We start from the raw sequence: 14,275 nt of genomic DNA on the forward strand, positions 1-14,275 counted from the left end.
ACTTACTAATGGGGTGGTTGTTTTTTGTGGATTTGTTTTTGGGAGATTTATTTTTTTTTTACTTCTCAGTAAATTTTAGATACCAAGCAGAAGTTTAATATCAATACCAAATTTCAAACTCTATTACAAAGCTACAGTAATAAAAAAACAGTTTGGAACTGGCACAAAACAGGCCTGAGGACCAATTGAATAGAACTTAAGACCCAGAAAGAACCCCAGACCTATGGCCACCAATCTTCAATAAGGAAGCCAAAAATATAGGATGGAAGAAAGACAGTCACTTCAACAAATGGTTCTGGCAAAATTGGTTAAACACGTGTAAAAAACTAAAGTTAGTTGTCACTATATTTGATTCTGTTGCCCTGAATCTTGTATATACATTTATCTCATTTGGGAGGGGGAAGGGAAATAACAAAACGCTGAAACAAGGATACAGTTTGACCCATTGTAACAATGAAATGTACAAGACACTATGTTGAAAATGAAAAATGAAATTTACAACTATGGGGTAGGGGTGAGGGAGGAGTTGGGGAGGTGAGGAGGGAAGGAATCAAAGGGGAAAAACAAAGGAGGAGGTAACAATGCTCAATAGGAAATGTACTCATACCTTACTCATGTAACTGTAGCCCCTCAGTACAGTATCTTTATAATTAAAAAAATTAAAGAAAACCAAAGATAGATCCTTATATATCACCCTGCACCAGCATCAATTCCAAATGGATCAAAGACCTTGAGGAAAGGCAGATACCCTGAAAACATTACAGGATGGAATAGGAGAAACTCTATTGCTCCTTGGCACAGGCTGAAATTTTCTTTAAAAATACAACAAATCAAACAAAGATTGAAAAAATCAGATTGTACAGAACTATTTCTTACATTTCATTCTTCTTTAGACACTGAATTGCTGCACCACACTGAGAAGTATCTCAATGAAACTCGTTTACAGTGCTGGAATTCTGCAGTGTATGTACTACCACCTAGTTGTTATAAAATGAGCTTCCATATCGATGCTAATAATCTCACTAGAAAAACAGCAAATAAAGGAGTGAGTTAGTGAGGGAGTATGTGTGAGAGTCATGAAAGGCAATGTAGTGTACATGAGATCTAACAGAAAAAGCCTGTTGATCAGGAATGCTAAACATTTTCCTTCTTATCACCTATACCTACTATTATTTTTCATTGTTACAATTCTATAATTATAAATGATTTTTAATTTTTCTTCTATTACCTTTAAGTAGTTGTACAAAGAAATTGCCATTTAACAAAAGAAATTTGATTTTCAATTTTTATATCCTGTATACACTAAGATTGATTTTTGATAAGTCTTTACAATGCATATAACAATAAAAATAAATGTAAAGGGCTGGGAAGGTGGCTCAGTGGTAGGGTGCTTGCCTTGCATGCCTGAGGCCCTGGGTTCGATTCCTCAGCACCACATAAGCAAAAAGAAAAAAAAAGCCGGAAGTGGCGCTGTGGCTCAAGTGGTAGAACGCTAGCCTTGAGCTGAAGAGCTGAGGGACAGCACCCAGGCCCAGAGTTCAAGCCCCACGACTGGACCCCCCCAAAAAAAAATGTAAAATGTTGTTCTCCATGAAAATATAACTTCCTTTTATAATCAAAGCCACAGACAAACAGATTCAATGGCAACAATCTCTTAGCTATTTCTTAGACATTCATTGAACCACACAATGACTTCTTTCAAAATTTAACTAATAATTCAGAATAAAATTTTAAATAATACAGGTTATTATTGTTTTAGCTTTTATTATGTGTTACATTCAAATTCCTAATCATTCTTCTATAACCTTCCTTGTTATGCTTTCCTCTCTTCTTCATTAAAGAATAAATGTAGAGGTAGAACAAGATAATAGGGCATGTAGGTTCCTTAAATTGTTTTTTCCTTACATGTGTGAGTGAACTTTTCATAACAAAATAATTTCAACAGAGAGATAAAGAAAAATAGAAAAGAGAAAGTAGGAGGGAATGAGGGAAAGAAAGAAAGAAGAAGGTAAGGTTCAATTCAGATTGTGCCCCAAAATAAATAAGCAAATAAATCCTTTAGACGCCATGTAAAACTTTCTTAACATATTCTGTCTAATCTACTAGCTTAACAGCTATCATTCTCATGTACTTTTAAAAGACATTTTAAGGACATGAACTGTGACATGCATTTAACAGAGTAAAACTCTAAATACATTTGATCAGAATCTTCATTTTAACAAGATAAAAATGTACTGCTAAGAAGTGAAATGGAGCAGAAGAAATCTCAGCACACAATATTCATGTATTTTTCTACTTTTGTCTACAGGAATTAGATAAGGTAAAAGATATGGCCAATCTTACATTAGAGACAGACTTCATTCTCACCCAATTTTCTGATAGCAAGCAGACCCAGCTCTTCCATGGATTTCTGTTTCTGCTGATCTACATGACCACTCTCATGGGGAATCTTCTCATCTTTACCCTTGTCACCATGGACCGGTGTCTTCATACCCCAATGTACTTCTTCCTGAAGAACTTGTCCTTCTTTGATGTGGGCCTCATATCTGTCACTGTCCCCAACTTTATTTGGAACTGTTTGACCCACAGGAGTACCATATCTTTCTCAGGATGTGTGAGTCAGGTCTTGGTGGTTCATTTTGTTGGGTCTGAGATTTTCATCCTGACAGCCATGTCCTATGACCGCTATGTGGCCATCTGTCATCCACTACACTATGAGGTCATCATGAACAATAGAATCTGTGTACAGATGGTAGCTGTTTCTTGGTTATTCGGCAGTATCTTTGGGATTTTATACTCAGCTGGAACTTTCTCTCTATCATGTTGTGGTTCCAGAAAACTCCCACAGATTTTCTGTGATGTCCCCTCTCTACTGAAGGTTTCTTGCTCTAGGAAACATAGCATCACTGATGTTAGTGTGACCATTGCAATCACATATGGATTTCTGTGCCTTGTGTGCATTGGGTATTCATACATTTACATCTTTAATACAGTGCTGAGAATGCCATCCCTACAAGGGCGGTCGAAAGCCTTCTCCACCTGTGTGCCCCATCTCATAGTTGTCACCACGTTTATAGTTACAGCTGTTTTTGCCCATTTGAAGCCAGTCCCCGATGTCCCACACCTTGTGGACTTTTTGGCATCTGTTTTCTATTCTGTGATGCCTCCATCTTTGAACCCTATAATATATAGTCTGAGAAATAAGGAAATCAAGGCTGCTCTTTGGAGGCTCCTGTGGAGACTACATCATTGTGTTATGGGAAAACAATAGAATTAATATCTGGAATGATAAATGGCATGGAATTGTCTGTATTTTGTTGACAATTTATATCTATACCTGTGTATTTAATGTTCTTATTAGTGCACATGTGTTATTTTACCGTGTTACAAATAGCCTAGTATTTTGTTTGCTGTTAAGTGTTTCGTTTACACATATTAGAATGTAAATTACAAGTTCAAGATCATGTGTTGACTATCTAAATTATGTTACAGTTTACAGTCTGAACAAACTTAATATTGAGTTCTGACAGTGATCCATGTAATTCAAACTTCAGGGGTCTGGTCATAGAATATAAGTGAGATTACAAAACTAGCAATTTCCACCTACTTGAAGCCTGAGAATACATTGCTTAACGCTGCCAAAAGAATCAAGTGTGGTTGAATAAAGGAGTTTGGGGTATGTAAATTATCCAAATGGTCATAATACAATCAGCTCAACCCTTAATCGTTGAGAAATGCTCAATATTTTTCTCGCAAGAAGGCAATAAAGGGAATCACAGAAACAACAGGACAAAGGATGAACCAGAGAAACATTCACTTGACACTATGATGGATATGAACCTCACAACTTGATGGGGGGATAAGTGGAAGATGAAGAAGGATGGGGGAACAATGATTAAAAACAAATGTAATTAGTGCCTTACTTATGTAACTGTAAACCCACTGTTGATCACCTTTTCAATAAAACAATGGGGTGGTAGCATTCTTTCTGTTGGAAGCATAGAATTTCCACACACACACACACACACACACACACACACACACACACACATATATTTTTTTATCCATTTATCTACTGGGGGGCATTTAGGTTGGTTCTATATCTTGGCAATGGTAAATAATGCTGTGATGAACATTATCATACTGGTGGTTTAGTATGGCCTTGTTTGTGATCATTTGGGTAAATTCCAAAAAGTGGGATTGCAAGGTCATATGGGAACCCTATAGGTAGTATTTTGAGGCACCCCCATACTGCTTTCCAGAGTGGCTTATTTATGTAACTGTCACTGTAACTGTCATACTCCATGTTTTAAAAATAAAATATTTAAAAATGCCAGACACAGTTGACTCATGTCTACAATCATAGCTACTCAGGAGGCTGAGATGTAAGGATCTCAGTTTAATGCTAGCCCAGTTAGGAAAGTCTTTGATACTCTTACCTCCAATAAACTACTCAGAAAAGGCTGGAAGTGGTGTTGTGGATCAAGTGGTAGAACACTAGCCTTTTGCACAAACATACACAGGAAAGAGCCCAGGCCTACAGTTCAAGCCCCAGGACCGACAAAAAACAATTAAAAATTAGAATATTAAAAAAATAAAATATGAATTATTTTCCAGTTCTGTAATTTAGATTTGCATTACAAATTTGCCTGGGTACCTGGCTGGCCTGAATTCTTCCTAGTGTTTCTGCAAAGAATGTCTCTCTTTAGTCTTCTATCCCTAGAGGCTACTCTTTTTGTATAGCTTGTATACTCTTCTATTCCAGGCTTTCTTCCCTTCATGGAGACACTGACTCAACAACAATGTTTATAATAAATTGTCAAATGCCAGAAGCCAGAGTCTGGGATCCATCTAGCTCTATTTAAATCAAAATGCAATGACAAGTAGGAAATAAGCCAAAATATTATTCAAAACCAATACGTAGAGCAGATTTGAACAAAGGAGCATGTTTCAATATCTGAATTTGCAACAGAAAATGTCAAAAGCTGTAGTACTGAAACCTTATAGGTGAGTCTACTAAATTTTGTTCAACTGTGTTTCACTCTGCAAACTGAGTGACATTCACAATGGACTTTGAATGGCTCAATATGCTAAAGATCTCATTATGCAGAACTTACCTTCTGCTAGAAGTCTTGCTACAAACAGTTCTGCCTACTCTTTACGGGTGTGGATGCCAAATAAGGGTATCACAGCATTCATCCCAATGCTTATGTGAGTGAACTTAACACACAAGTGCTATTATAGTCAGGCTAAGAGAGTTTCAATGTCAAATCACTTTCCACCACCTCATTATCTAATACTGAATATGTAATTTCTATATTTCAAGAGTTATCATTCCCCCTGACAAGCACATAGGACAATGTCTATTTAAAATTTTCTACCAAATAATGGGAAAAGTTACTAATTCTGTATTTATCTAACAAGTGCCTTCTTAATTCTATTGAAATTTTATACATTTATGGGAAAATGTGAGCTATTGAGTAAATTATGTGTGCTCATCTTTAATTCAAAAATGAGTGAGATGTGGTTTCAGTAATGATTAACTATAATCAATTATCTGATTTATTTCCTCAGGAAAATGGACATTGAAATTCCAATAGATAGAATAGTACATGGACAGGCTCTAAAATTTAAATTAAGAATGAACAAGTTCAAATGAAACTAATGAAACCTATGCTCCCAGAAAAATTATTTGGCTCCTGGGACCACAGTCATACATAAGACCTAGGCTGCTGCATCTGTGACAAACTTACACACAGGCAAACACACACGAGTATGGCTCACCACTCCATGTAGTATAAGAAAGAATCCACTCTTACTTGCTTTTGTAATAGATTGGGTATTTATTAATTGGATTTGGATAAATGACTCTATTGCAATCTTGTTCTCACTTAACAGCTAATGCTGAAAAGATAAAGTCTATTTGGTAATAGATGTATCAAATTGAGGACTTACTATAAAAATACTAAAGGTACTCTATTTTCAATGTAGAGTTTTACATGGATTTTTGTGGGAAAAAAATGTATGTCCATTAAAAGTTATTCTTACTAAAATTACTCCCACTATAATAAAATTACCCCATCTTTTCTCTCCATTCATGTTTCTCATTCACCTGTAAGGAAATTTAAAAGTGCCAAATATCCTGTCTTATGTACACTGAAGTTTGTCATTGTATGTGTATGTGTGTCATGCTTTTTTACTGCATAACTAAAATTGTTACATACCATTTAAAAATTTAAATTTAGCTGGGCACCAGTGGCTCATGTCTGTAATCCAAGCTACTCACTAGGCTGAGATCGAAGGATCCAGGTTCAAAGCCAGCCTGGACAGCAAAGTCTCTGAGACTCTTATCTCCAATAAACCACTTAGAAAACAGGAAGTGGTGCTGTGGCAAGAGGTAGAGTGCTAGTCTTTAGCTGAAGAGCTGAGAGACAGCTCCCAGACCCAGAGTTCAAACCCCACAACTGATGAAAATTAAAATTAAAATTGTCACTCAAAATTAGAGTTCTCAATTTGTGCTATAAAATATAGACCAACCAGACATAAATACTAAACATAAATTATCTCCAGTAGATTCATAGTGAAACTGAAAGATTTCATATAAATATGTAATTACTGTAACTATTTTTATAGTTTCTAGCTGTTAAAATGAAATGTTTTAGAGATTATAGGTTAAATTATGAAATTAAGTAATTTCATATTTCTAGAATTAAACCAATCCTTTGCATTTATTTATTTGCATTGTATTTATGTTGCACAGGTTTCTCTTGAGCATTCTTGAGAACAGATGTTTCTTTTTGATTGTAAGTTTTAGAAAGAATTGCTCACAGTTGTAAGTTGTCCTGAACCCAATTGCATATTCTGATATTCTTCCTCAAAGTGGAAAATTTATCATGCTTATGTGGTTTGTAGAACTCAAGCAATAAGAGGCTGTTATACATAGTTTTCAGCTCATCATTGCTTTTTAACTGAATGATTTCCCATTGTAGGCTACCTACAATTCAAGTAGTTTGAATGATGCAACAAAAATATGCACTTCCATTTGTTTACTTTTCCTATTCTTTAATATTCCCTTAAATAATTCAATTAATTTCCTACATTCATCAGCATATTGAAGTGTCATAGAAGACGTTGTCTTTCCCTGTGGAGAAATATTCCTTTTAAGTTACATTTTCACATCCTTAATTTATCTTCCAATGATTTCATATTAGAAATCAAGGAGCTTAGCTATGGTAAATAATGCTGTAATAAACATAGTTGTGCTGGTAGCTTTAGTAGGGCCTTGTTTGTGATCATTTGGGTAAATGTCCAAAAGTGGGATTGCTGGGTCATAGGGGAGCTCTATGCGTAATCTTTTGAGGAACTTCCATACTACTTTCCAAAGTAGTTGAACAAATTTACACTCCCACCAACAATGCAGTAGGGTTCCCTTCTGTCCACATCCCCTCCATCATCTGCTGTTTAGTTAAAGTTCTTGATTATAGCCATTATAACTGGGGTGAGGTGGAATCTCAATGTTGTTTTGATTTGAATCTTTCTTTTTATTAATAAGTTTTTTATTGTGAAAATATCGTACAAAGGGGTTACAATTACATGGGCAAGATAATGAGTACATTTCTTATCAAGCATTATTGCCTCCTCCTCCTTTGTTTCCCCTTCCCATCACATCCCATCTCCCCGCACTCCCTGCTCTCCCATGCCAAAATTGTAAAGTTTGTTTTTCGACATGTCTTGTACATCTCATTGTTGCAATGGGTCCACCTGTATCCCTATTTAAACAATTTGTTTTTTCCCTTCCTCTCCACAAATTATACCAACATCAAATACAGTGAAAACAGGGGTTATACTGTGGGGGAGGGACATACAAAGCAACAAAGAAATCATCTTAAAAATATGTTAGAAACAATAGCAAGAAAGAAAAACCATTTGAGTCCTTAATAACTATTATATGTCTGAGACAAGCAGAAACGGTCAGATAAGTTGATGTTAGGCTAAATGATTTGAATTTCTTTTCTTTTATGGCTACGGAGGTTGACCATTTCTTCATGTGTCTATTGGCCATTCTTATTTACTCTTCAGAGAAGTTTCTCTTTAAGTCTTTAGCTCACTCATTTATTGGGCAGTTGTTTCTTTGAGGATTTGTTATTGGGGGATTTACTTTTTTAAGTTCCAAGTATATTATAGATATGAGATCCTTGTCCGTTTTATGGCTAGTGAGGATTTTCTCCCAATCTGTGGACTTATTATTGTTCTTTCTAGCTATGTCCTTTGCCATGAAGAAGCTCTGCAGCTTCATGCAATCCTATTTGTCCAGCCTTTCTTTGATATGTTGTGTTTCTGGATCTCTATTAAAAAAATTTCGGCCTGACCCAAGGAGACCTAGGGTTTCTCCTATTCCGTCCTGCACCTCAATAGATGAATGGATCGAGAAAATGTGACATACATATACATACACACATACATATGTATATATGTATGTATGTATATATATATATATATATATATATATAGGAATTTTATGCCTCCATCAGAAAGAATGGCATCACCCCATTTGTTAGGAAATGGAAAAACTTGGAAAAAATTATATTAAGTGAAGTAAGCCAGGTCCAGAGAAACATAGGTCCCTTGGTTTTCCTTATTGCAATAACTAGTATATATCTGGGACAAGCAGAAAAGGTCAGATAAGATGATGTTAAGCGAAATGAACCCCAAGATTGGGACACAAGTGGTGTTTTTCTTTCTTGCTATTGTGTCTAATGTATTTATAAGGTACCATGTGATTTTTTTTTTTTTTGCTTTTTATATCCCTCCCCCACAGTATAACCCCTGTTTTCACCATATTTGATGCTGGTATAATTTGAGGAGGGGAAGGGAAAAAACAAATTGTTTAAATAAGGATACAGATTGACCCATTGCAACAATGAGATGTACAAGATGTTATGACAAAAAACAAACTTTACAATTTAGGCAGATGGGGGAGGAGTAGAAGTGTAGTTGAGGAGGTGGGAGGGAAGGGATGGTAGGGGACAAACAAAGGAGGAGGCAACAATGCTTGATAAGAAATGTACTCTTTACCTTGCTCATGTAGCTGTAATCCCTCTGTAAGGTATTTTCACAATAAAAAACTTATTTAAAAATCAAGGAGCTGAGAAGCTAGTTATGACACTGCAATTGGACATTCAACGCTGAATTGTCTGCAATAAATATTATGACACAGTCACTCGCTAGCACTGAGCTTCCCTGACAGGTTTTTTCTTCATTCCATGAACTGCTTAACTTCATTGCACAATTTGTAAAAGCTAATACTCCCATGATTCAGCTACCACACTTTCACATTGGTAAACAAAAACCCCTTGCTCAGAGTTACATTCAGTAACTGCTTAAAATGGAAGATGTTAAACTCTGTACTTTAACAAATTATGTTAAGTAGTTGTACAAAGGAGTTGTCATGTTACAAAAAGTGTATATATGCACACAACGCACCTTGGTCAACATTACCCCAATCATTGAGCCAGTTCAGTTGTTGACAAATGTACTTATTGCTTTTTGTGAGCCAACAATGGTCTTAACCACTTCTTGATTAAGGTCAGTTAACTTTTAAAATGTTAGCCCAATTGTTTCCATTAATAAAACATCTTTCAAATAAGTTACCACCTGCCTCTTTGTAGTGCAATGTATGGATTCCAGTGATCATAATAACTTTCTCATGTCCAATTCTGCAGTTACCTCACAAATGAAACTGGCCAAATGGGCAGCATTTGTTATTTATGTCCACTGCTTCATTACAAGCCAGAAGGAAAATTGGATATCTCTATAACACTTCAATGTTTTTTTTAAGTATCTTATGCTAAGACAACCTGAGAAAGAAACTTGAATCAATTTTATGCTACGAAACATTTTTATTTCGTCTGCCACTTAACACTGTACAGCGGCCACCATGCACTCTTCCACAAACTGTTCCTCAACATAGGTTTTAGTGACTTCACAGCTATCTCACCCCACACACAAGTCATCTGAATGATATCTCAGCTGCAAGGAGGATTATATAAAGCCATCTGCACTTACAAACTCCACTGAAATGCCTTCATCTTATCCAGAAGCTTTTTTGGGGGCGGGGAGCTGGTGTTTGTTCGTCGGGCCTGAACTCTGGACCTGAGGGCTGTCCCTCAGCTCTTCAGCTCAAGGCTAGCACTCTACCACTGGCTTTTTTTTCTGCTTATGTGGTGCTGAGGAATCGAACCCAGGGCCTCAATCATGCAAGGCAAGCCCTCTACCACTGAGCCATCTTCCCAGCCCCCTTATCCTGAAGCTTTGGCCTCTCTGTTAATCAAGTGCAATGTGTTTACAGCTGCAATGATGTTCCTGGCGGGGTTTTTTTAATTGCAATTCATTGCCACAAACTCAACACAGATATTTTCTTTGACTTTAAAATCTGATCATTTTCCATTTTTCTTGGAAGATCAACATTTTACACCAACCTTTTTCCTCAAGAGGTCATCTGTAAGATATAATGCTTAATAATCATCCAACATGTCTATCACTAGCAATGCAACTGTTTTATCACTGTTTTAATCTTGCAAGTTTGGTTTGGAATATATATAACATTTATATTGTTAACTCCTGAGGTCGTGTGTGTGTGTGTGTGTGTGTGTGTGTGTGTGTGTGTGTGTGTGTGTAAATTTCCTGAATCTTCATCTGAGATTATTTTCAGAAGGAATGTTGATATACATACAACTCTCTCAAAAACACACGCACATGCTTGCACATACATGCCCATGCACATGTGTGCACACACTCACACACTTGAAATATTCATCAGCCATTTTAGAAAGGAAATTATGTACTTTGCAAAATATGGGTGGAACTGGAGATCACCGTATTGAATGAAGCTCAATAAACAATTATCACATTTTTGCTCATATGTGGAATCCAGGGGTATGAACTTAAAAATAACGATAATGAGACTTGAGTCCAAATGTGGTAGTGGGTAAGAGTGAGACCAATAGGCAAGACAAACTAAAAAGAATACCATACTTACCTATGGAATATGCATAAGAAACCATGTTTTACTACTACTGTATCCTAAAAAATGTTGTTGTATATAAATTGTATACTTATCCAAATCCAATAACCTAGACTATGTGACACACAATATGAAAGTTTCATTTATTGACAAGAATTAAAACATGTTTTCTCACTAGACCACTTAACAATAAATCTTTTTCTCTTAATTCTAAGCACTGTATTATTTCTCCAAAATGTTAATGATACACTTGAGCAATCAAGCACAAAGACAGGGTTCAGATCCTAAGTTCAAGCCTGAGAATTCTCTCTCTCTCTCTCTCTCTCTCTCACACACACACACACACACACAGCTACACACACAGTTTCTCTGCTTAAATTCCATACATACATATGTTCTGAATTGACCATATACATTCTCCTCCTACTTTGTCACCTTTCTCTCTACCCATTCTTCACTAATTCCTTTTCTTTTCTGTCAACCTTTCTTTAGTTTGTGCATGTGAGAATAAGTATGTGATATTTATATACATAGAGAGAGGCTTATTTTACTGACTCTAATGTCTTCTCATTCAATCCATTTTTCTAACAAATATTAACCTACCATTCTTCTTTATGGTAACATGATATATTATCAAGATACACTAGAATTTGTTAATGCAGTCATATTGGCTGACTCCATGTGGAGGGAGTCAATGAATAGTGTAGGTTACAATGAATAGTGCCACAGTAAATGTAAAAAAAACATTATACTGTTAGATTTCCTACTTTTTTTTATAAGGATAAAGAATTAATAGTAGTAATTAGGTAGATGGTATAAGAAGAAATAAATAAGAAATTTGGACACTAAATTTATTTGTAATTAAAAGCAGATGGGACAAACAAAATTAGGCGGGCTTATTGAACTGACCTATGATTTTGTTTTAGAAGGCTAACGATTAGAACTTTATGAAAAAAAGAGGACATCTCAGATTTCTACCAAATATTTATACACATATACTCATTCTTAAGCACAGACACCCATATGCACACTCATATACCTTCAAACATATATACATATACACATACCCTCATTCTACACTCAAACATAGATCCTCACTCATAAGAGTGAGGAATAAGCTTGTCCAAAATGAACATCAGTAACTGTAACTTCCGTAGAACACATCTATTCCTTATAGGGATGCTTTTGTGAGGAATAATGTATTAAATTCTAGGGTAAGCTCAGCTTCATGTTTTTGCCTTAGAAAATTCTCTATCCAAGAAGGGGAAAGTTTGTTTTTTTGTTTTTGGTTTTTTGTTTTGTTTTGTTTTATTGTGAGAATACAGTACAGAGGGGTTACAATTACATAGAAAGGTAATGATTACATTTTTTTATCAAGCATTGTTGCCTCCTCCTTTGTTTCCCTTTCCCATCCCCCCCCACCCCCACCCCTCTCACTCCCAGCGCCAAAGTTGTAAAGTTGGTTTTTTGACATAACATCTTGTACATCTCATTGTTGCAATGGATCCACCTGTATCCCTAGTTAAACAATTTGTTTTTTCCCTTCCTCTCCCCAAATTATACCAACATCAATACAGTGAAAACAGGGGTTATACCAGGAAAGTATTTTTTAAAGCAATTTCAAACAGACTTTTTAGACTACACAGGAGTTTAACAGTTCACATTTTAATAATGTTATTTTATTTCCCAGATTCTAAATCCTTGGAGACCTGATCCTTCATCTCTATCTCACATCCAAGAGATGGTCCCGCTGCCTTTTACTCCAGTGAGACCAAAGAAAAGATGGCTTGAGATTAATTAGAATGAATTCTTTAACAACCCTCTGAATTGTATTATCAACTCTAAGGCAGGATGCTAAATGGCTTCACTCTCTTCTATAGTAGGTGGCAACAAAAGTATGACTGCATAGCTTTTCAATTGAAACTAATAATCTAGGTCAATTGCAATAGAGAAAGATTTTTGAGACATAGCCCTCTGAATTTGGGCTTTATCATTATGCATATAAACTATATTCTTCAAGCCACTGACTGATTTTTTAAATAAGTTTTTCAGTGTGAAAATACTGTACAGAGGGGTTACAATTTCATGAGCAAGGTAATGACTATATTTCTTATGAAGCATTGTTGCCTCCTCCTTTTTTTCCCCTACCATCCCTGCCCTCCCATCTCCATGACTACACCCCCCTACCACCGCCCCCCCAAAGTTGTAAAGTTCGTTTTTTGACATAGCATCTTGTACATCTCATTGTTGCAATGGGTCCCTCTATATCCCTATTTAAACAATTTGTTTTTTCCTTTCTGCTGCCCAAATTATACCAACATCAAATACAGTGAAAACAGGGGTTATCCCGTGGGGGAGGGATATATAAAGCAACAAAAAATCATGTGGTATCTTATAAATACATTAGAAACAATATAAAGAAAGAAAAAAGCACAATCTTAGGGTTCATTTTGCTTAACATCATCCTATCTGACCTTTTCTGCTTGTCCCAGATGTATACTAGTTATTGCAAATAAGGGAAACTATCGGACCTATGTTTCTTTGGGCCTGGCTTACTTCACTTAATATAATATTTTCCAAGTCTTTCCTTTTCCTGGTGCAATGCCATTCTTTCTGATGGAGGCACAGAAATCCATTGTGTATATGTACCACACTTTCTTGATCCATTCATTTACCTCGGGGCATCTGGGTTGGTTCCATATCTTAGCTATGGTAAATAATGCTGTAACAAACAACGGACAAGGGACTCATATCTAAAATATACCTAGAACTCAAAAAATTAAATCCCCCAACAACAAATCCTCAAAGAAACAACTGCCCAATAGATGAGTGGTTAAAGACTTAAAGAGAAACTTCTCTGAAGAGGAAATAAGAATGGCCAATAGACACATGAAGAAATGCTCAACTTCTCTAGCCATAAAAGAAATGCAAATCAAAACAACATTGAGATACCACTTCACCCCAGTTAGAATGGCTACAAGAATTCTAATAACAGATGCTGGAGGGGATACGGCCAGAAGGGAACCCTACTGCATTGTTGGTGAGAGTGTAAACTTTTTCAAACACTTTGGAAAGTAGTATGAAGGTTCCTCTAAAGACTCTACATAGAGCTCCCCTATGACCCAGCAATCTCACTTTTGGGCATTTACCCAAATGATCACAAACAAGACCATACTAAAGCTACCTGATTATTTTATTTTATTTATTTATCTTTTGGATTCAAACTTTATTTTGGCTTATCACATTTAAATA

At 35.9% G+C, this 14,275-nt stretch overlaps 1 protein-coding gene across 1 annotated transcript; it reads left to right on the forward strand.

Moving 5' to 3' along the window:
• The first annotated feature begins 2,329 nt into the window (after positions 1–2,329).
• LOC122103919 (olfactory receptor 14A2-like) lies at positions 2,330–3,271 on the forward strand. The gene has a single exon (XM_042674604.1). It carries the CDS (start codon positions 2,330–2,332, stop codon positions 3,269–3,271), a length of 942 nt encoding a protein of 313 aa, XP_042530538.1.
• The last annotated feature ends 11,004 nt before the right edge of the window (positions 3,272–14,275 follow it).

The sequence above is a fragment of the Dipodomys spectabilis genome, unplaced genomic scaffold (genome assembly GCF_019054845.1).
Source record: "Dipodomys spectabilis isolate Male_0828 unplaced genomic scaffold, ASM1905484v1 ptg000019l, whole genome shotgun sequence".
NCBI classification, from domain to species: Eukaryota; Metazoa; Chordata; class Mammalia; order Rodentia; family Heteromyidae; genus Dipodomys; species Dipodomys spectabilis.

Excerpts from the sequence above, each read along its gene's own strand:
- LOC122103919 (XM_042674604.1), top strand. The coding sequence starts at position 2,330 with ATGGCCAATCTTACATTAGAGACAGACTTCATTCTCACCCAATTTTCT.